At 38.0% G+C, this 22,353-nt stretch overlaps 1 protein-coding gene across 5 annotated transcripts in view; it reads right to left on the bottom strand.

Annotated features, from left to right (window-relative positions):
* Positions 1 to 22,353, bottom strand: part of LOC140467305 (copine-8-like) — a 594,693-nt gene that overhangs the window by 470,098 nt on the left and 102,242 nt on the right. For 4 of the 5 annotated variants that reach the window (XM_072563573.1, XM_072563576.1, XM_072563574.1 and 1 more), the window contains one exon: positions 1,372 to 1,475. In XM_072563573.1, the coding sequence (XP_072419674.1) occupies positions 1,372 to 1,475 (104 nt within the window). Of the gene's footprint in view, positions 1 to 1,371; positions 1,476 to 8,281; positions 8,368 to 22,353 lie in introns of those variants that run through there. The other variant, XM_072563577.1, reaches the window with a different exon arrangement.

The raw sequence follows: 22,353 nt of genomic DNA, 5'->3' as shown, positions 1-22,353 counted from the left end.
AGCGTGTCGAGCTGGCCTTTTTGGATTTCTTTGTTATTGAGTTTTGAAAAGATTTGCAGCTCAGGTTGAGGTTCTGGATGTAGGTTTGCTCGCTGAGCTGGAAGGTTCATTGTTATTTTAATCAAATAATCCCCTGTACTTCTTGGTGCATAATACTACCTTGTTGGTAGTATTCAATACTGCAGCTTGAATGTGTTCCCAGAGTTCTCCTGGAATGGAATCAACAGTGAGGCCACTCTTGATATCTATCTGTCCGAGAAAGCTTTGCAGATTTCTGACTTGAAATTTCTTTGATGGGTTGTCTCTATGGCAGTTCCTGTGTATAGGCTTAAAGTGAAATCTCAGCTTTCAGCAAATAAGATGGTAGTCTATATGAGAGTCTACACTGGGCATGTTTCCTGATGAAGGGCTTTGCCTGAAACATCGATTTTCCTGCTCCTCAGATGCTGCCTGACCTGCTCTGCTTTTCCAGCACTACATTCAACTCATGGCTCTAGCAAAGCAAGGAAGATATAGCAAGCAATATGTTCTGTTGAGTTGTCTTGCTCTGAGATGTGGAGCTTACTCATGACCATGATATCAACTTCTAGTCTGGTGCAAGGTAAAAATCACATAATAACAGATTATAGTCCAACAAGTTTATTTGGAAGCACGAGCTTTTAGAGCACTGCTCCTTCATCAGGTTAGGTTGTGGTTAATTTGTGGAACATCAGTACTGGTGCTTCTCTGCTGTATTACCTTAAATCCATGCTCCACTTCAACCAACTCCATCTTCATATCCATGTAATTGCCTTTATTTCAGTTAAGACATTAGTTTTAGTCTCACATTTCTGGTCCTCAAACAGAAGTGTTTTCTGTCTCCTTTGTTTTCTGTTCATACCTTCCTAAAGTACCTATTATCAGTTCTCACAGGTGTTTCTTTTCCTTTCACTCTGTGACTGATGAACAAGAATATACTTTGAAATCTGTTCAATGCACTTGGTTTTAATTATGTCCCTTTGCATATCAAATAGAATTTAATTTAAATTCATTCTGCCTTGAGAGAAAAGCACACAAGCTGCAATTACTTGCTGATGGCTTGCCTTGAATGCACCAAAGTAAGTTGTTTGCTCATGGAAAATGAACCAGTGTTTGAAAACAATGCAAATTTGAATTGCGCTATATTGCAGAAATGTTAACTGTACTTTTGGCAAAACAAATTGATATTGTGAATCAAATTTAATGAACACAAAGCAGAGGTTGTACTTTTTAAACAGAAGCATTTCAATGATAGTGTGTGCTTTGGTTTCTAAATCACCAATTCACCTATATTCCCTCTTAAGAGCTTGAGAAATATATTCATGCAGCAGCAGTGAGCGAAGGACAACTTACAAATCAAATCGGAGATTTTGTCGTTCTTCAAAGAAGTAATCTAGAATGAACTTCCGTACAAAGTCTGGATTTAAGGTGTTGTCGATTACTTCTGTTCTTCCAAACTGCAAATAAATTAGATAGTGTTAGCTTCCCTGTACATATCAGATAGATTTTAAAAGCATTGCAGAGAAATTAATTTCTAAACTGGATTGTTTAATGGCTTCAACGCTGCCTTTGAATTCTGTGATGGTTCGAATTCAATTCAGACCACCTGATGATTATAACAGTACTGCAGGACATTAGGTTTTGACAGTTTCAATCCAGTTCATAGCAGGATAGACCTACAGCCCAAACTTCCCTTCAACACAGACAACCTAGCCAACTTATGCAAGCATTCCATGAAATTACTTGTATTGGGAAATGACAAAATGTCACATTGGGGCTGTGGTACGTGCTTTTATGAGATGGCAGCTGAGCCGTGTTATTACGATAGAGTAAAAGGAATATTACTTCATATCAGGGAGTATTATCCTTCAACTTTCATTGCTTGGTGTCAATAGTGGATGCTTGACATGTAGAATTCTATTTTACAGCTCTAGTATCTGATGCCTAAATGACCAGAAAACAGTTAAAGGCAATAAATAGCGCAATACCCTAACTGCCTGAAAAACTTCTACTTTTAAAACCATTACCAAGAAATTGAGACAGGGACAAAAATGATTCACAATAAACAGAAATATTAAAGGACGAACCATCTCTGTTTCAGTTACTCTACTTAAGAATGAAATTTAATGTTCAGCGTAAATGTTATTGCAGCCCACAGACCAATCACATCTTCTGTTTATACGTTTGAAATAAAGCAGTGCATTTGGAATGAAGGGCAAATGTTTCACCATGCCTTAAAATGGAGCTGTTGCACAAACTACTTTAAAGATAAAGATAAAGACACTGAATATAAAAACGCCATCTTGGACATCAGGATTGCTAAATTGACAGGTCTTGTAAGACTTTCAAAATTACTTACACCATCTTAGAAGGCACAAATCTGGCAAAGTACATGTGCAAAGATGTCTTAGTGAGAAATTCAGAACATCAGTTTAACATTATACTTTCCATAGTTTCAGTTCAACTGTTTGTATTCGATGGATGGTATTTCCCTGTCCTAGAGAATATAAGAACCAAAGTGTCTATTCATTATAGTTAGCGAGCATTTCTAAATACAGCCAGCTAACCCTAATGCGCCAAAATAACAACACTCTGACCAGAGTTGACTTGTCTGGTTGAAGTTAATTCATGAACTAAAAGTGAGAGTTAACCATTCCTTCAATACTTCCACGCAGTGTTCTCTCTAATTTTCTTACCGGCTGCACAAGCCTCTGAATCTGGTGAGCAGCAGCGACTTCTGAAACTGAGGGGACACTGCCTTTATCAGAACTCCCGAAATAAATATGTCAGCCCCACCAACACATGGGAATAACTTGCCGCTAGAACTCACAGGCATCTTCAAAAGGTGCAAACCACTTCAACTGTCACTGAGTGGAGCACACAGAGGCCAAACACAGACAGCAGAAACAGCACGCAGAATACTGAGTGACTCACATACCCACCTCACCAAAACCTCCAGCCCTGCTTGTGGCAGAATCTACAATTCCAGGACTGGACTGTTCAGCCACTGCAGAACCCACTTCCCAGATTGGAAACAAGTCATCCTCAACCCAGAGGGACTTCCAACGAGAAAGGACTAACTAATCATCACCATATTTTCATGTTGTACTGTGTCCTTTCTAAAATTGTTTTTCTTGTTTTTCAGTCCTGATGTGTACAAGATGAAATGTTTTAACTTCATGTCTCTTTTTAACAACATTTTTTACTAAGTAACTTTTTTTAGAAAGGAATTCGTTAACAGACAATCTACTGTGAATAAATATTTATTAGTTTATAAGGAATAAATGCACCTTCTGATCTATAGGAAAAATATCACTGGCTGTTAATGGTTTGTTCTTGAAGGAAAATTTGATAAAATCTGGGTCTTGGGAGATGTAGCTTGTTCAAGAAATGTGGTAGTAAGCAGTCTTCAGGGGGATAATAATGTTTTACATTGGACTTTCAGCAATAGGCATTTTAGAAACAAGCGGGAGATAAGCTGAGAAACCATTTGCAAGCAGGTCTTCCCTCAGCTAAAATCAAAACAACCAACCAATCTTCAAATAAATGTTCAAACAGAAACTAGCTGTCTCCCCATCTTAAATTCAGCTATGTGTTCCCCGAGAACTAAATACAAGCAATCAGATTTAACTTTGAGATTTCTAAGAAATGTCTTGTATTTTTTTTAAAAAACTTTCACTGTTCATCATAACCTTCTAGCAATCCTTCTAAAAAGGAAACAATCTCTGTAATGTCACAAAACCTGCAATCAATCATTCTTCCACAATCCTTCAAATCTCAAGTAATCCTGCAAAGTATTCAATATGAAGCCTTCATTAATTGAAAGTGTTTGAAATACTCAGGTGAAAGGCACCATCTGGAGCGAGAAAGACAAAGCTTTATTCTTTCATTGTTCGTGATATAACTTTTGTATTCTGCACACTGTTTAATATTTTAAAGGATTTAATTTTGACCTATCTTGGTTTTCTTTTCCTCAATAGGAGTAACTGGATAGTAGTTGAGGATACATTTGAGCTTCAGCACAAAGCAGAAGTTGTCTCCAACCTTGAACCATTTTACAAAGGGAGAATGTCACTTTTCTTTTGTTATCATCATGTCTACAGCCAAGGAACAGTATCCAACCTTGAAGATTTCAACCCTCATTTTATATTAAAAATGAGTGCCATGGGTACTCACTTAAATACTAAAATATAAAAGGAGCTGTTAATAGGCATGAAGTTGAATGATTGCAGTATTAATGGTTTATGACTTTGATTGGTCATAAACCATAGAAATGGAACTGAACGTATTCAGGGATGCATTATTACTAAATGATCATTTATATGTAGACAAAGGCTAGCTAAAATATTTCCCACTTGACCACCGAGCCTTTCTGTTCCAGATTTTATTGTGCATAGCTTCCAGAGCCATAATCAAGTCAGCAGAAACAGCTTTAAGCATCATTTTCATCACTCATTAAATCATCTGAAACTTAATGTTGCAAGTTACCTTAGTATTTATTGATTGTTAACAATGTGATGCAATTGGTTCCTTTATATATGCCTTCAAATGTATAATTTTGACTGTCGTGGATTATCTCTGAGTGTGTATTATGCTATACAGAAAGCAAATAACCAGATATAATATTTTAGAAAATTATAAAAATTCCTTCTTGAGCCCCAGAAACAACAAGGAAAAAGAAACCAGATTCACATTATTTTATACCATCCAGGACATTCCAAGCCAATCACTTTTGTGTGTGGAGTCTCAAATGAGATTTCTATACATAAACAATATGCAGCTCATAATCAGCATGTTTCTGACAGCCACACTCTCAGTTTTACACAGAAGCACAAGACTTCGGAGTAAACGTAGGTCGCTTGGCACTGAGGCTTGTCTGCTATTCAATAAGATCATGGCTGACCAGGTTTCTTCTTGAATTTCCAGTCTGCCCCCACCACAAAGCATCAACTCACATACATGAAACATCTATCAAACTCAGCCTTGAATAAATGAAATGGACCACTATCCAATGTTTTTCCTCATCTCTGTCTTAAAAGGGAGACTGCATTCTTCAGCTGATGTTTCCCTAGTTCTAGTGTCCCCACAAGATAACATATTTTCCCAATCCCTACTCTCTTTCTCAGGATATTGCATACGTAAGTAGGATTTCCTCTCAGCAGGTAAAGGCCCAATCTTTTCAGACCTTCTTCTCTCAAAATACATCCTCCATTCCAGCAATGACTCCAGGTAATTTTCTCTGAACCGCTTCCAATGCAATTGCAGTAAACCTTTTACGAATGGGACCAGTAGTGTACTGATTATCAAGTATTCTGGTTGATCAAGAGATCCACATAATCAGTGTAAAAAAACAACACACTAAATAATAGAAATGCAGTGTAAGGAATATGCGCATCCCTGTTATACTTTACTGACAGCATAAATCACTTAAGTGATAACACAACTTTGCCTTAAATAAAGATTATGGCAGACAGCCTTCTCACTCACACCATCAACTGACTACTCAGACATCACGGCAGATTACAGAATTTGAGAAGAAATTGACTCGAAATTGAATCAATTTTTGATATTGCATGTGTCCATTTGATGAACAATTATAATTAGGTAAATTGAGGTAAACAGATTAAAAATCTGTAATAATCGGACAGCATTATCGAGTAAACTTCATGGTATTTGAGGTATATAATTTTTGCCAGTTTATCAAGCATGTCAGTTCCTAAGGTGTCAGTTAAAAAAAAGTTTGCTGTATATCATTTTCACAAATGAGACCAACAAAAAAATGAGAGCTACTACTCCAGATACTCCATTGTACTCAGGCCCTTTGGAACTGCATCAAAACTTTGTCATATTTGCAGTTCAATTCTCTTGCAATTAACTCTGCATGCCATCCAAACTTCATGCTGTTACTGCAAACTAACACTTTGCAACTAATCCAGCAGGAAACTCAGATGTCTGTGCACCATTCAGATCTCCATGCAAATACCATATTGCTCTTCTATTCTTCATGATATGGATGTCTTCACATTTTTCCACATTGTAATCCATAATTACATGCTGTATTTATTTTTCTCTTGCATACTTTGTCCTATAGTGTTACTTTGATTAGGGGGCCTATAGATTATTCCCGCATGTGACATTTTACCTCTCTTGTTTCTTACCCCTATCCAAATTCATGTTCTAACTTGCAATTTTGGTGCTAAGTCCATCCCTCAATGCAGTACTAATGTCATCCTGAATTAACAGATCTACCCCACAAACAATTCCTTCACTTCCTGTCATTACGAAAGATTAGCTGCCCTTCAATACCCAGGTCTCATCATGTCACTCTCATAGCAACCATATCATACATATTTATTTGCATCTATGCAAACAATTTAACCATTTTGTTAGAATAGAATGCTGTGCATAGCTACATGGTCGTTAACTCTATATTTTTGGTGTTATCTGCCAATGTACAATTACATTTGTTTTCTTTCTCTCTTCCTGGCACACATTACTAATCATGATACAAGTTGCTATTTTGATCTACTTTGTTGTTTCCCTTTAATTTACCATATCTCCCCTTTTTAATCCTTCCCCACCTCCACTGTTTACATTAAAGCTCTTCAAAGTCTCAAATATAAGACTCACCAACACAATCGTAAAACATGGTCCAGCTGAAGATCCAAATCTTTCCTGGTCATACACTAATGTGTACAGGGACCACAATGACCAGATACACCATTTCACTTCAAGTGCACCTCCAGGCTAGAATAGTAGACCCAAGCACTGACAGTGGACAAGCAACCTTTGTGGACTCTTGCTCTCAACTACAGAGAACAGAATCAATTTCCCAGGCTACACTGTTCTCCACCACCAGTAAATTTCAATCTACTCATCCCACTAAAATGGCTTCCTGTTCCATGGGCCTTGGTCAGTCACCCAAACACCCTATAACCCCATATTAATTTTAAGCTGCAAGAACCTCAAACCTGTTGGGCAATTTCAAGGGCTGAAGCCTTAGCCATCTGTTTCTATTTTCTTGACCACCTGACATGTTTCATTCTTAGTCTCTGACTACTGACCAAATCAGAAGATCCTAACATAAGTGGTGTGAATGCTTCCTGAAACAAACTGTCACTCCTTCTTAATGCATCACAGTTTCTATAGCTCAGACTCTAGCTCATTAATTCAGAGCTGCAACTTTTGAAACTACAGTCACATGTTAGCCATGGATCACAGCAGCATGAACCTGTACCCATATACTATAGCTATAACAAATTACCTGCCTTGCCATCTTTATTGTGTTAAATTAACTTGGAAACATGAATTATGTTATGTACAAGAATCAAAAACACTGTACCTTTAATACAACTAGATGCCATTATATTACACTAGTCTAAAAGGTGTCCCATCTTGTTCCATGTGCAGCCAAGTAATCTTTAGAATAACAGCCAATTGGTCAATAAGTCACTAGGCAGCCAGCAAGCTGTCCATTACTCAGTAAACTTTGTACATTGCATAATAGTAAATTAAGGAACCATAGCCCAGAATTTTTATAAGTCTGAGTGGTTATATTAGTATATGTAGTCAGTAGTATTAAAATTTCAGATACCTGTCTCAGTTAGAACCTGAGTTTCTGTAATGTGGGCTAACATTGTGGGTGGTTCCAGGTGCGATTCCAGCCTCGGGTGACTGTTTGCGTGGAGTTTGCACATTCTCCCCATGTCTGCATGGGTTTCCTCCGGGTGCTCTGGTTTCCTCCCACAATCCAAAGATGTGCAGGCCAGGTGAATTGGCCATGCTAAATTGCCCATAGGTTAGGTGCGTTAGTCAGAGGGAAATGGGTCTGGGTGGGTTACTCTTCGGAGGGTCGGTGTGGACTTGTTGGGCTGACGGGCCTGTTTACACACTGTAGGGAATCTAATCTATATAGAAAACCATATCAACTTATAATTAGTAAAGCCCACAATTAACAAGCTTCCCTGCCAGTAAAATAATATTAGTAATGTATTTTACTTATAATAGCGAGTAAAATAAATGCTTCAAAGAATTCTTATGATTTAAATTAATGTTTGACTTATAATCAGAGTCATACAGCATGGAAACAGACCCTTCAGTCTCACTCGTCCCTGCTGACCAGGTTTTCCCAAACGAAACTAGTCCCATTTGCCTCCATTTGGTCCATATTCCTCTAAACATTTTCTATACATTGCCCTCAGTAAAATTCCGTAATCTAGATAAATGAAAAGGGAAAATGTTGACCACTGAATTGACTACTTACCTTCTTTGCTGTTATGCCATGTGTTAGTTTTCTATGGAATGCTCTGAACCCACAGATTGATGTCCTGAGCATGTCTGACACTTGTTGGTGTCCCTAGGTTGATCTTCTACTTCTGGGAAACAAATTCAAGTTTTTTACAGCTCCTGAAGCTGTGAACATTGTAGAAAAAAAGGAGAACCTCTTTTGCCACCTTTTTTACCAACTCTGGTATGAACCAAGTTTCTAATTGTACACTTGGTCTACACTTCACTCAGTTTTCACACATTGCAAAGTTATTTAGATTTCTAAAGTATTTTCAGAGTGTAAATAAATGACAACACACCAGAATACAGCACCTCATCTTAGAAGTAAAATGTATGGTTTGTCTGCACAAGCCAATCCTGTGTTATGAAGGAGGATATTGATATGAGGCATGTTTGGCATTTCTGAAGAGGTTAGGTTCAGAAGTTTCACTTAGTAATGCAGAGCCTGGGAATTGCACAAGAAAGAAGCAGCAAGAACAGGAATTGGGTGGTGATCATTACTCTCAGAAGATTCAGGTCAATGTGTTCTCACATCTGAACTTTAGCTGAAGTTGTACTCCAGATCAGGTTTCGGCAAATCTTCCAGTTAATGATATGTCAGCAATTTCAGCGAACGTTCACTGCTGTGCTTTCTATAGCAGTGTGATGAATGATGACAATTGGAAGGTTTAGAATTCTAAGTCTCAGCTCTGAGCAGCATTTCAAATGATTATCCAACTGTAGTACAGCAGAAATGACAATCATGTTTAAATGCTGGAAATCTGGCTTATTCTTTATAATGCTGGAAATCAGGCTTATTCCATGTCCTGACAGAAAATGTTCAGGAGCCACCCAGGAAATTGCTTTAAGAAAAATGGCCAAAAAAAAGGGCTGCCAGTCTCACACATCTCAAGAAGTGCAGTGAGCAATGCTTTAAGACTTTACAAGTATAAAGATGCAAAATGGAGGAAGTGAAGTACATAGAAAAGTCAACGCAACTTTCATTTTGAAAACTGAGCCATGACCTTCAAGTATTTTAAAGTTTTCATCATCTTTCTAAGATTAGACATGTAATTAAGCATAAACTCTATTGCATTTTGTTTACATAAACTGGCTAGTTTGTTTTGCATGAAATTAAAGATTTTAAGATCTTAAATAATTTTTTTTAAATCTCTAAATTTCATATCTTTAACAGAATCCCAACACATGCTCTTCAACAATTTGAAACAGAAGATTGTGAACTGAATTTGTAACTCTCTAAAACAACATAACCTTTCTTGAATTTTATTTTCTCCTTTACCCATGAGAACTACATGTGTGTTTTTATGTTGTATTGGGTTCACCAAGGTAAGTAAAGGCATTGACAAATGAAATAGATTTCATAATCCTATTCAATCCCAGCATGTGAATAACATTAAAATCCAACCCTAATTACCATAAAATTCTATTGTAGCAATCTAAAATTCTATTTTAGCAATCTAAAATTCTATGTTCAACTGTAATTCATAATTAATAAATCACCAAACTGCTGTTGTAATTGGTATTACTTATTTTGGCAACTAACAATGTGTATAAATTTTTGGCATTTTCAGTATTGAAAATGGTGAGAGTCTACTACCAAAATGGTGTTTTACTTGACTTGTCAATGCTTATATTCACTCCCATACTCCTTGGTAGATGAGCTTTGAGAAGGGGCTCCAAAATCAATAAAGCAAATAGCTTGAGAGGTTTTTCTTAAAAAAAATGTTGTAACAATAGAAGGAGTCTGAAAGGGTGGGGTCAAGCTCCCATAGAACCAGGATTTGTAGTTTTAGTTTTCTCCAGTTGTTGGGGTCTTGAGGCTGGATGTGGAAATTCTTATTCCTCTTTCTGTTACAGCTAAAAGCTGCAGTTCTCCTCCTTCTGCTAGAATTGTGCGTGAAACAATCTATTTTACTGAATTTGCCTTTGCCAAGGGTGTGTTTAGGAGATGTTATAATATTGGAAATGTCAATTAGTAGAAGCTCCTTTAAATAAATAAATTTGTTAAGCATTTCAATAGATTTACAGTTCAGTCAATTTTTTTCTCTTCATTTTGTCTGCACTTTAATTGCAGCATGAAAATAAAGTGTGTTTTGCTAAAAGTCAAGTAGTTTGATGAATCAAATTGGATCTGAAATGCAACTCCTTTAAAATAAGAAAAAGTTAGGGACTGGGTTTTTTCTTCATATATTTTGAAGGGTTTTGGTCTGGTCTGAAACAGTAGGGAGTGTCCTATAGACATCACTTAGGTATCAGGTTGCAGACTCTGCTGAAGTATCATCAAATCTCCCACATAGTCCGTCTGAGAGGAACCAGGAGGGAGAAGCAGTTAGAAGCCAAACATCTTTCATTGTTCACTTTGTGAGAAAGTAGTGACAAATCCCACTCAGACTTAAAAAAAATTCAAGACGATTTAAAATAGGCTGAAAAATTCCCTTAACTTGAGAAGTAGAAATATTTTTGAGAGAAAATTCTCCCATTGAAAAATAGATCTCGGGTTAAAAGTTCCTCACCTGGGAAAGAAAAATACCAAAATTTAACCCTTGGGAAAGGTGGATAATTTTTGACTGGCTCTGGGCAAATTGAATGATTACCTCAGAAACATTATAAAATATAACTGGAAAGCAGGATTTTGGTTGTGTTACAAGTAAAAATGGGAATCCTCTTCAGTAGTTTGAAGTTACCTACAATTAGTTTTTCATATCACTCCTGAGTAATGTTGCTCATCGTAAGACTTTTACTTTAACAAGTGAGGCAGCATCCAAGGAGCAGGAGAATCGACGTTTCAGGCATGAGCCCGAAGAAGGGCTGAAGAAGGGCTCATGCCCGAAACGTCGATTCTCTTGCTCCTTGGATGCTGCCTGACCTGCTGCGCTTTTCCAGCAACACATTTTCAGCTCTGATCTCCAGCATCTGCAGTCCTCGCTTTCTCCTTTTACTTTAACAAGCAAAGTATATGATATATTGTTGTGTCATCCTTTCAGCTGGTAACTGGAAGTTCAAATGTCATTTTCCTGTAATGTATTGGTCCCTTTATATATCATTACTATTAGTTATACTTGAAATATTTCCCTGTGGAAAAGTCATACAGTAGATCACTAACTACAGAGGAACCTCGATTATCTGAAGGACACAAGCGGGCAGTATTTAGTTCGGTTAATCGAATTCTGGATAATCGAATGCTGGATAACATAGTTTAGCCAAGTATCGGGACCTTGTGATCTTGCCAGATAATCCAACATTCGGATAATCAAATGCCAGATAATTGAGGTTCCTCTGTATACAAGCTATACAGTGTTCTTTATTGATATAATTTAGAATGCTATATGGGCTATTCAGGAAGCAAGCCATAGCATTGTCTGCCCCAGGGAATCGGCAAGTCTATGTATTGTTATACACAAACAGATTTCTTTCCGTAAATGTTTACAATACACTATTCAAACTGCCCCTTCAGTGTAGTGTTCAGTTATGTTGATCTCAAAAACTGATTTAAAAAATTAAATTATAACTTCCATTCTCAAAAGTTGATGAATATTTTTAAAAAGTGATAAGGGAGAGTAGAAAAACAAATTAGGATGTCAGGAGTATTTAACTTGTAATTCAATGTTTTGCTAAGATATTGGAGAGGTGAACAAATTAACACAAAATAAGTGCCACTTCTCCTTGGCTTTCTTTAGGAATATGCAAGCAGCTGAACTTTATGTCTTGCCGCTAGTGAGTCTTCCTTCTCCCATGTCTTAAGGTGATATTTAATTTCTTTGTTTTTAATCATTTCAACACAGTGTAAATTTAAAAACAAGTGCTCATCATATCTTTCAAATGTAAAAAGTAATTAAATACTGACTGCATAATGCAAATCAAACCAATATTAAATAGCAAATGTTTTATTCCCAACCAATCCACATTGATTTTAGCCAACTGATTTTGAATAGAGTGTTACATTAAATGCTAAAAGGATTAAAGTCTGTATCACAGACAGTGGAACAAATAGAAATCAGGTGCATTTATAATTACACAAGATGAAGTGCTAAATCCCATCAATTATACAGTTACTAATTATATGTCATCAGTTATCTCTGGTGTTTGAATTAATAGCTGGACTTGAAGCTGTTCAAGTCTCACCAATTAATGTCACAGAAGTTCTAAGTATATCATATGGACTTTTAAATATGATCGGACACATAAAGTTAATGATCTGTATTTTGAAAGAACAATATTTATCAATTCAATTATATATTAGGACTTCTGCTGAAGAAACAGTAAAGAACATTGTGTGGGATGATGTCAGTAATTTGGCTCAAACTGCTGTTAACTATTTCGGTGTGGGTGCTTGTTATAAACAAGATTCTTTCTGAAATGAGCAACACTAAACTGGCCTCCTACAATTGAATACTCTGAGAAGAATCAGGAGAGAACTCTGACAAGTAAAGGTCATAATAGTCCTGTTGGACCAAAGGGCTGTTCTCTCATTGCAGTGAGATAAATAGTGGTGATCTAACCTGAGGATCACCTAAGGGGAAGAGTTAGGTTGTGAAGGAGAGTCCTTCATGGTAACCTCAGGCAGGGCTGATGCTGAGGAAACATGCTAACCCAGAAGCTGGGCTTCCTCACATTCTCTAAAGATTTAACTCCATGTCCTTTTGTTTTGGCCAGGTTTCCTGCTAAGAAGTCAGCCATATTGACTGCTGATTGTGGATGTTGTAAATTTGAAATGAAAAGAGAAAATGATGGAGAAACTCAGCAGTTCTGCCAGCATCTGTGGAGACAGAGGCACAGTTAATGTTTTGAATCCAATATGACTCTTTTGCAGAATGGGTAGAAGCTAGGAAATTATGACTTTTATGCTGTTGACAGAGGGAGAGGAGCAGTAGGAGAGAGTGGAACAATGGTGAGGATGCCGAGAGCAAACGACAGATGGAATACTAATGATGGTAGAGGAGTGATAGATGCATATGATTGGTGTAAATGTTAGGGAGAATGGAACTGGACTGCAAGGGCAAAACCAGAAAGATTGCTGCAATCAAGATGATGTCATCATACTTCCTGCTCTCATTCAGAATTGGAAAAAAAAATCATCAGTTTTGCTTCTAATTTCAGTTCTTCTCTCACTTTCACTTGGTTCATCTCTGACTCTTCCTTCCTTTCCTTGACTTGACCGTCTCCATTTCTGGGGATAGGCTGTCTCCCAATATTCAGCACAAATCAACGGACGCCAACAGTGACCTCAGCTCCACCTCTTCACATCCACCTTCCTGCTGGGCCTCCATTCCATTCTTACAGTTTCACCATCTAATCTTTTCTGGTGATGCCACCATCCACCGGGGTGCCTCAGACATATCCTCCTTTTTGCTTAGCTGAGAATTTAAACCCTCATTGTGGTTGACGAGTTCATCAGCTATATCTGATTCATCTCCCATAACAATAGGGTTACCCTTGTCCTCACACTTCACCCACCAATCTCCATATTCTAGTACAGAAAATCAGCTATTACTGCAAAACAGACAAAAGACTTCTAAATGGGAAGTAAATGCATTAGGAGGATACAGCATCATAAATAAAATTAGCAGGAAAATTTAGTTTCAGGGAGTGGCAAAACAGAACACACAATTGGACATCTTTGAAAAACAATTCTCAAGATACACAACGCAAGTTAGATTTTCAATCAGAAACTGATCAAGTGAATACCATTACATACATTTGAGTATATAATTAATAATGTTATAGCTCATAAGTATGTAAATGAAGTGCCAGATACTTTGGAAGTAGGACTGAAAGTCCAGAATAATTATTTCAAGTTCAGGAGTAACAAAATGCTTGAAAGTGAAAGCATTATTCGAAGATTTTAGCATCTAAAGGAATCATTGGATGATTTCATTCATTATGTCTACAGATCAGTGAGAAATTTGACTATGGGTGATTTAATGTCAGAATTTGAGACAGACTGATGTCAGAACTGCTGATGACTCTTTGTTACATTTGTTACAGCGAAAACAAGATTTAGCTTGAGGCAAAGCTATTTCAATGGTGAGTGAAGCAGAAGTCTGGAAGCAACACAGGTCAATCCTAACAGGGAAAGATAAGTCTTGGCCAAAGTTTACTCTCAGCTGCATGGCAATGTTCTGCGCACAGCGATCAGTGTCAGCACATTGATGGTGTGATCGACTTCTGCCTCCAGGAGTCACTACAGTGAAATGGGTTTCAGAGGCCTACACAGCTAGTTAAAAAAATTAATGGAAATGCTCATCTTGGTAGTGGAATAGTAGTGGAATCCATTCTGTTTTTAAAGTACAAAACCACAAAAGGAACACATGACAAACCAATACAATGAGCAGGACAGGTATCATCAGCACCTTGAAACAAAGAAGCCACAAAAAGATAGACTGTGCTTTATTTCTCATATAACAAGACACAATTTCAGAAAAGCAGAAAGTCAAATAGTTGCCCACACAAAGAGGTTAATAACGTACAAAAGTCTACAATGAAAGAAAGACCTAAATTATTTCTTGGGTAAATAAGTGATCATGATCTTATTGTTTGAAAAAAACTGATTTCAAAGAGATTCAAGTTAGACATGTATGATCAGGAAGTCAGACATGATTGAAAATAAACCGTCGACAAACAACCCATATTGTAAATATTTGTTCCGGGGGCACAGCACTTATGAATAAATGTATGCTGCACTGGACTCTCCAATAGGAGGGACGGCAAATAGTAGAAAACTTTGTGTACTTCATATAATCAATAATTCCCGCTCAATTGGGAATGTAAATCTTGCCTTCCATTTTCTTCAAGAGATTAAACAGCAAAAGCAAAAGATCATCTTTGAACAGGTATACATTATTTAGGGATTTAGGGAAGTTCAATGTTCAATACCGCATCACCCCTGAAAAAAGATGATCAAATATTATGTCTTCATTCGCCCAGAAAGATTCTCAAATGAAATGTGTTAAGCAACCACTTGCAGAGATAACAAGAATGGGTTTCATTTCCTTGGTTATGAAAGCAACAAAGGTGCTCAGACATACTTACATGACCTGCACCTAATAGGTCCACCTGAATTTAGAGTTTAGTTAGATAATCTAAAATAAGTTTCACAAAACATAATGCAAATGGTAGATTCTGGCCAATGTTATTGAAACAGCAATGAAGATAATTCAATATTTGGGAGTTTCATTTCAACAGACTATCATTTTGGACCATCCTTGCCCAAAGATTTTTCAATGAATTATGTCCAACCTTCAGCAAGGTTGTTAAGGAATCCTATGCCACATAGATGGCACATTGACATTCCTCAACTGTTCCCACATGAATGATCAGAGAATGCATATTATCATGAAAGCAGATACCAGCAAAAGGGCATACCCTTTACAACTGGTCTGAATTCTCCAAACAGTGTATACTTTTCTTAGGTCACGTCATCAACAGTAGTTGTATAATGGTGGGCCTGGCGGAGACTAAAACTATTAAAGGGATTTCCACTCAAGTTCTTGACCTCCAAAGATCTTGAGGGATTCAGATAAAGATATATAGTTGATCATAATCTCTTGGGAATTTGGATTTTAAGGTAATATAGAAGTGTGATTTCAGCTCTGGGAAGATTTGTTATTTAACCTATATTTTGCATCAATCTGCTCAGAGATGTTATTACACACCTATGCAGCAGGTGGGACTTGAACCTGGGACTCCCGATCCAGGAATAGGAACTCTACCACTGCACACAAAACAAAGGTCAGAAAGTCATTTAGAACAGTGCAATAAGAACATTTCCAAGAACACCTCTGACTCCAGTTAAGTGCCTAACTGGAGTACTATGCTGGAAGTCAAGCCCTGCTATTCCTACAGTCATCACAAAGGTTAACCATTCTTAAAGTGTGCAAAATTCCTTAATTTACCTGACTTTTATATTCAGCTTAGCTGAAAGAACAGATCACTTTTCCATACTTAACAAAATTACTACTTCTTACAAATAGACAGACTCTGGTCACAGGTAAAACATTGTGAACCATCAGCATATACCTCTACTCAGTAAAACTATAACTCCCCCTTTATACACACATGGAGGGAGGAGAAATATGCATGTTTTGGATGGAGGGAAAACACTAGGAAAGCAGTCTGTGGTTCCTGTTCACTGCTTTTACTGAAATGACTTTTCGTTGGTCAGAACACTATTTCTCAATCTTCCTTTTCCAGATGCACTCAGGACGCACAGGGTAACTAGCTCCTCCCTGTAAGGTCTCTGAAGTATCAAGTAAAAGTCACAGCAACTGTTGAAGGAAAAACTAACTGGCTTTATTCAACTGAAACTTAAAATGTCATTTTTCTTATAGAGAATAGAGCCAGCTCCTATACTTGCAGAGATCTATCACATTGATGTGCCAAAGCTGATCAGCTAAATAGGAGCCAATTACATAGTTGTTAGAAGGCAGAAGGTTGTTGTCATCAATAATTGGTTACTCCTCCATAGATCAATGAGCGACTTGTTTTGCCAGCTGAATCACTATTTGTACACAGCACTTAGCTTCAACCTGTCTGTGAACAACACTTGAACGACCACTTGAAAAAGCAACTGTGTAAACTGCATTTGCACTAAGAGTCAGATTATTTCCTTTCCAAAAAGTGCAGCAATCCTTTAACAATATTTGATTTTTAAAACATGTATTTTTCCCATTTCAGTACACAATTAAAAATAGAGAAAGATAAAAAGTCTTTATGGTGTCAATCAAAGAAGTGTTTGTAAAGTTGAACTTCCAGGATAGACAGAGAAAAATAGGCCAGGGTAAATAGTTTTTCAGTTCAGTTCAATCTTAGGTTTCAGAACAGTTTCATTCTAGCAAAAAGATTACTTTCATGAAGTCGATGAGGTGAGAGAGTTTGGGTAGAAGTTTCCAAGTGTCAGAACTGAAAATATGTTTCAGGGCTCAGAGCTGGAAAGCAATCCATGCCCTCAGAACTGGAAAGAAGTCACTCAGCTATCAAAACTGTAAAGAGTCAGTTAAACAAGAAACTAAAGAGTTAGAAAGGAGTTACACTTTACTGGTATTAAATATCTATGCACGATATTGCTGGAAGAAAGTGAGAAACTTTGTTTAGCTATTTATGTTAAAATACTTCTAAACTAGCTAGAATTTTCCCTAAGTATGAGTAAAAATGAAGTTTGGCTTTTCAAAAGAACATCGGCAGCCTCATGAGCAGTAACTAATCACCACAGTAACAAATTGCAAAAAAAGCTAGGTTTTACTCTGGGATCTGATCACTTCAGTATTACCATCAGCTGGAATCATAACATGATCATAAATGATTTGATAATTTTGTTTTGCCTCATCTGGTGAGCAATACTGAACCCTTGAGTAACAAGGATGGTGTTGAGTTCACAGTCAAAGGAGTAGAAACATGTTAATGCCCACAGGTGTCCTGGTCCATCACATTATTCCTTTCTTAACATATAGCAGTTATTGCTTCAGCTTAGGAGCGGTGCTCCTCAAAGAGTAACCAGATGGTTGTAGTAAACTAGTTGATTACACATCATCAATCAGATACCGAAACCAGATATGCAATGAGTGAGAAAGAGGTTCTCTTGGTTACATGGGCTTTCTAGATATTTTCAGACTATATCCTCTGTATTAAAGTGCTCATAGAAATGGATAACAAACCTCTAGTGTCTCTAATGAACTAGCAATAATGTCTCAAAGAGTACAGATATGTTGTTTCTGTCTTGATATCAAGTGTATTCGTGAAATCGATACACATACTCTGTTAAGTGACCAACAAGCTAAAATCAACTCAACCAAGTGCAGCTGTTTCAGAAGAGGGAACAGGGATGTTTCACCAGCCATTTGTATTGTGTTCAATCCTGGTCAGATCAAAGGTTGATCAAATCAACCTTGTGTTTTAGCAACCAATAAAGAGTTAGTCCAAAGTGATCTCAAGAAGTATCACCATATTAACAAAATTCTAAAAGATAAACAATAAAAACAGCCTTCCATTGCCAGAATTCCAGCTGGAAACTTGAATGGAGCTGCAGACTTCATAATTAATGGACAGAACTCGCCTTTGCAAAACACTCCTTCACTAATTAAACATATTGAATGCAACATCTGGTGTAGTATCCATGGAAATTTTGTAAAACGTACTCCTTCCAAAAGAAAATGCCATTGTCAGTTCAAGGGAAATGGCAAATTACGTAAATAACTAATCAGATTGGTCCACTAACCACTGCTCTTTTGTTTCTGTTTTAGCTTGAGAAGTAATTAAGTTCTTGAGTCATTGTTACAACAGCTGCAGACTCAGTTTCATACCAAATGTAACATCAGGCGTATGTTGTTTTCTAGTCACCACAAAGTCCACATGACTATCACCAGCAAAAAGCAGTCATCAAACCTCCTATGGTGTAAGCAGCTGTGAGGCAAATCTAATGCTTCTTATTGTCATTCTAACTTGCCAAATGATCTGTGCCTGACTTAAGTGGGGACATCGATTTTTTATTCACTTCACAGCTGGAATTTGCTACATTCTGCTATTTGCTTGCATTTGTCACAAGCTTTCTGCTGTACTGATCTGATTTAGGATCTATGTTGGATCCTAACTCAAGAGTAATGCGTTGCCAAAAAGCCTTCATTTTACTTTTGAATTTTCTTTTTTTTAACTTCACACCTGAAATCTGCAAATCGTAACTTTGGAATGGAATAAATAAATGTTGACGAATGGAAGAATTCCATTCATAGCAAGATACTTTCGTCTGGAGAGCAGAATAAATGAAATTCTGATTCTCACTTCATCCACAGAAATCAGCACAAGCTGTACATGCATCCCTTCAGATGTTCTTTGAAATATATTTAACATCTTTGCCGATCAGAATTGGTAACATGAATCCACCAATCCCCCGCCACCCCAAACCCCACTCCACATACCACCATGACTATTAATGTCCATTTCCATTACATATGAAATAACTGAAACAGGATTGTATCACACTGCCCCTCAAACTCTGGCACCACATTTAACGCTTAGCTGCACACCACTTCAGATGCAGCAAGCCAGGAATTTACACTGTTCTCTTAGGAAACCCAAACACCTCTGAAAGAAAAAGTAGTCCTTTGTTTTCTGGATAAGGATCTCCATGTCCTTCCAGGTGAATGGGACTCAAGGGAGGACCATGTTCTACCCAGTGAGCCACCAGAGGAAGCAAAGTCTCCAAATACAGCAGTCTGAACATAGATAATGGTCTGGGTCAGTGTTGTCTCCGAGTCAAACGGCATGCACAATAATACAGGAAAACAGTTAATAGATTAGATTTCCTACAGTATAGAAACAGGCCCTTCGGTCCAACAAGTCCACACCGACCCTCCGACTAATGCACCTAGCACTATGGGCAATTTAGCATCACCAATTCACCTGACCTGCACATCTTTGGACTGTGCGAGGAAACCAGAGCACCCGGAGAAAACCCATGCAGCCACAGGGAGAATGTGCAAACGCCTCACAGACAGTCGCCCAAGGCTGGAATCAAACCAAGGGCCCTGGTGCTGTGAGGCAGCAGTACTAACCACTGAGCCACCGTGCTGCCCATATTCTGTGTTGCGTAAGATTCAGTGCTATCATCTTCTCTCTGCTGTCTCACACTCCTTGAACTCTGCTCATGCACACAAACTTCGCCAATGCTCATGAGCTCCCAACTTCACTGTTCCATGCAGCATTGTCACTTAGCAGCACTTACCTAACTCATCCTCTACACCGCTCACCCTTCTCTGTGAGGTTTTGGTCTCCCACTTTAAGAAAGAATGTAAATGCTTTAGAAATGGTGCAGATGATTTTTACTGAGCCAGTTTCATCTGTAGAAACAGGCTGGACATATTCTCACTGGACTTTAGAAGATCCAGGGTTGATCTTATTGAAGTTTAGAAAATGCTAATACTCTTTGGAGGGGTTTAAACTAATGCAGCAGGGGAATGGAAACCTGAATTGTAGTTCCAGTGAACAGGAGATTGAGGGTAGTGAGGTCAGGGATAGGTTTACAAGGTTGTTGGTTTGAAATGTGTGTACTTCAATGCCAGGAACATCCAGAATAAGGTGGGTGGTCTTGCAGTGTGGGTTGGTATCTGGGATTTCAATGTTGTGGCCATTTCAGAGACATGGCTAGAGGAGGGACAGGAATGGTTATTGCAGATTCTGGGATTTAGATGTTTCAGTAAAAACAGAGATGATGGTAAAAGTTGGTGGGGGTGGGGGTGGGGGGGAGTGTTGGCATTGTTAATCAAAGGTAGTATTACAACAGCTGAGATAACACTTGAGGACTCATCCACTGAGGTAGTTGGACTGAGATTAGAAACAGGAAAGGAGAGATCACCCTGTTGGGAGATTTCTACAGGCCTCTGGGTTGTTCTAGAAATATAGATGAAAGGACAGCAAAGATGATTCTCAATAGGAGCAACAGTAACAGGGTAGTTATTATGGGGGGACTTGAACTTCCCCAATACTGACAGGGAATGCCATAGTTCAAGTAGTTTTGATGGATCAGTTTTTGTTCAATGTGTGCAAGAGGATTTTCTGACACAGTATGTAGACAGGCCAACAAGGGGTGATGCCGTATTCGATTTGGTACTGGGGAAAACTTGGACAGGTATTAGATTTGGAGGTAGCTGAGCACTTTGGCAATAGTGACCACAATTCAGTTATATTTACAATAGCAATGGGCAAGGATATGTATACCGCAGGGAAAGAGGGATAACTCGGGTAAAGGCAATTATGATTTAGAATGCATAGGATGGAGAAGGAAACTGCAGGGGATGGACAGTCTTGAAATGTGGAGGTTATTCAAGGAACAGTTACTGCGAGTCCTTGATAAGTAAATACCTATCAGGCAGGGAGGTACGTATTAAGAGAGGGTCCATGGTTTACTAAAGAAGTTGAAGTTCTTATCAAGAAGAAAAAGAAGGCTTTTGTGAAGATGAGGCGTGAAGGCTCAGTTAAGGGGCTTGAGAGTTATAAGTTAGCCAGAAAAGATCTAAAGGGAGGGCTAATAAGAGCCAGACGGGAAACATGAGACATTGTTGGCAGATAGGATCAAGGAAAACCTTAAGGTCTTCTATAGATATATCAGAAATAAAAGAATGACTCGAGAAGGATTAGGGCCAATCAAAGGTAGTAGTGGAAAGTTGTTTGTGGAATCTGAGGACATAGGGGAAGCACTAAATGAATACTTTTCGTCAGTATTCACATTGGAAAAGGACAATGTTGTTGAGAATATGGAGATACAGGCTACTGGATTAGATGGGATTGTGGTTGACAACAAAGAGGTTTTAGCTATTTTTGAAAATCTGAGAACATGTAAGACTCCTGGCAAGATGGGATTTATCCTCAGATTCTCTGGGAAGCCTTTGGCTTTGATCTTTATGTCATCATTGTCGACAGGAGTACTGCCAGAAGACTGGAGGATAGCAAATGTTGTTCCTTGTTTAAGAAAGGGAGTTGAGACAACTCTGGTAATTAGAGGTCAGTGAGCTTTACTTCCGTTGTGGGTAAGGTGTTGGAAAAGGTTATAAGAGATAAGATTTATAATCATCTGGAAAGGAATAATTTGATTAGAGATAGTCAACACAGTTTTGTGCAGGGTTGGTTGTGCCTCACTAACCTTATTGAGTTCTTTGAGAAGGTGACTAAACATGTGGATGAAGGTAAAGCGGTTGATGTGCTGTATATGGACTTCCGTAATGCAGTTGATACTGTTGCAGTTGCACAGTAGGCTATTGCACAAAATATGGAGTTTCAGGATTGAAGTGATTTAGCAACTTGGATTAGAAATTGGCAAGCTTAAAGAATACAGAGGGTGGTGGTTGAAGGGAAATGTTCATCCTGGAGCTCAGGTGCCAGTGGTGTGCCACAAGGATCTGTTTTGGAGCCACTGCTGTTTATCATTTTTATAAATGATCTGGATTTGGGTATAGAAGGATGGGTTAGTAAATTTGCAGATGACATTAAGGTAGGCAGAGTTGTGGATAATGTTGAAGGATGTTGCAGGTTATAGAGGTACATAGATAAGATGCAGAGCTGGGT

Source organism: Chiloscyllium punctatum, chromosome 45 (genome assembly GCF_047496795.1).
Source record: "Chiloscyllium punctatum isolate Juve2018m chromosome 45, sChiPun1.3, whole genome shotgun sequence".
NCBI classification, from domain to species: domain Eukaryota; kingdom Metazoa; phylum Chordata; class Chondrichthyes; order Orectolobiformes; family Hemiscylliidae; genus Chiloscyllium; species Chiloscyllium punctatum.
The sequence above is the reverse complement of the archived record's forward strand: the minus strand, read 5'-3'. Positions and strand labels throughout refer to the sequence as shown.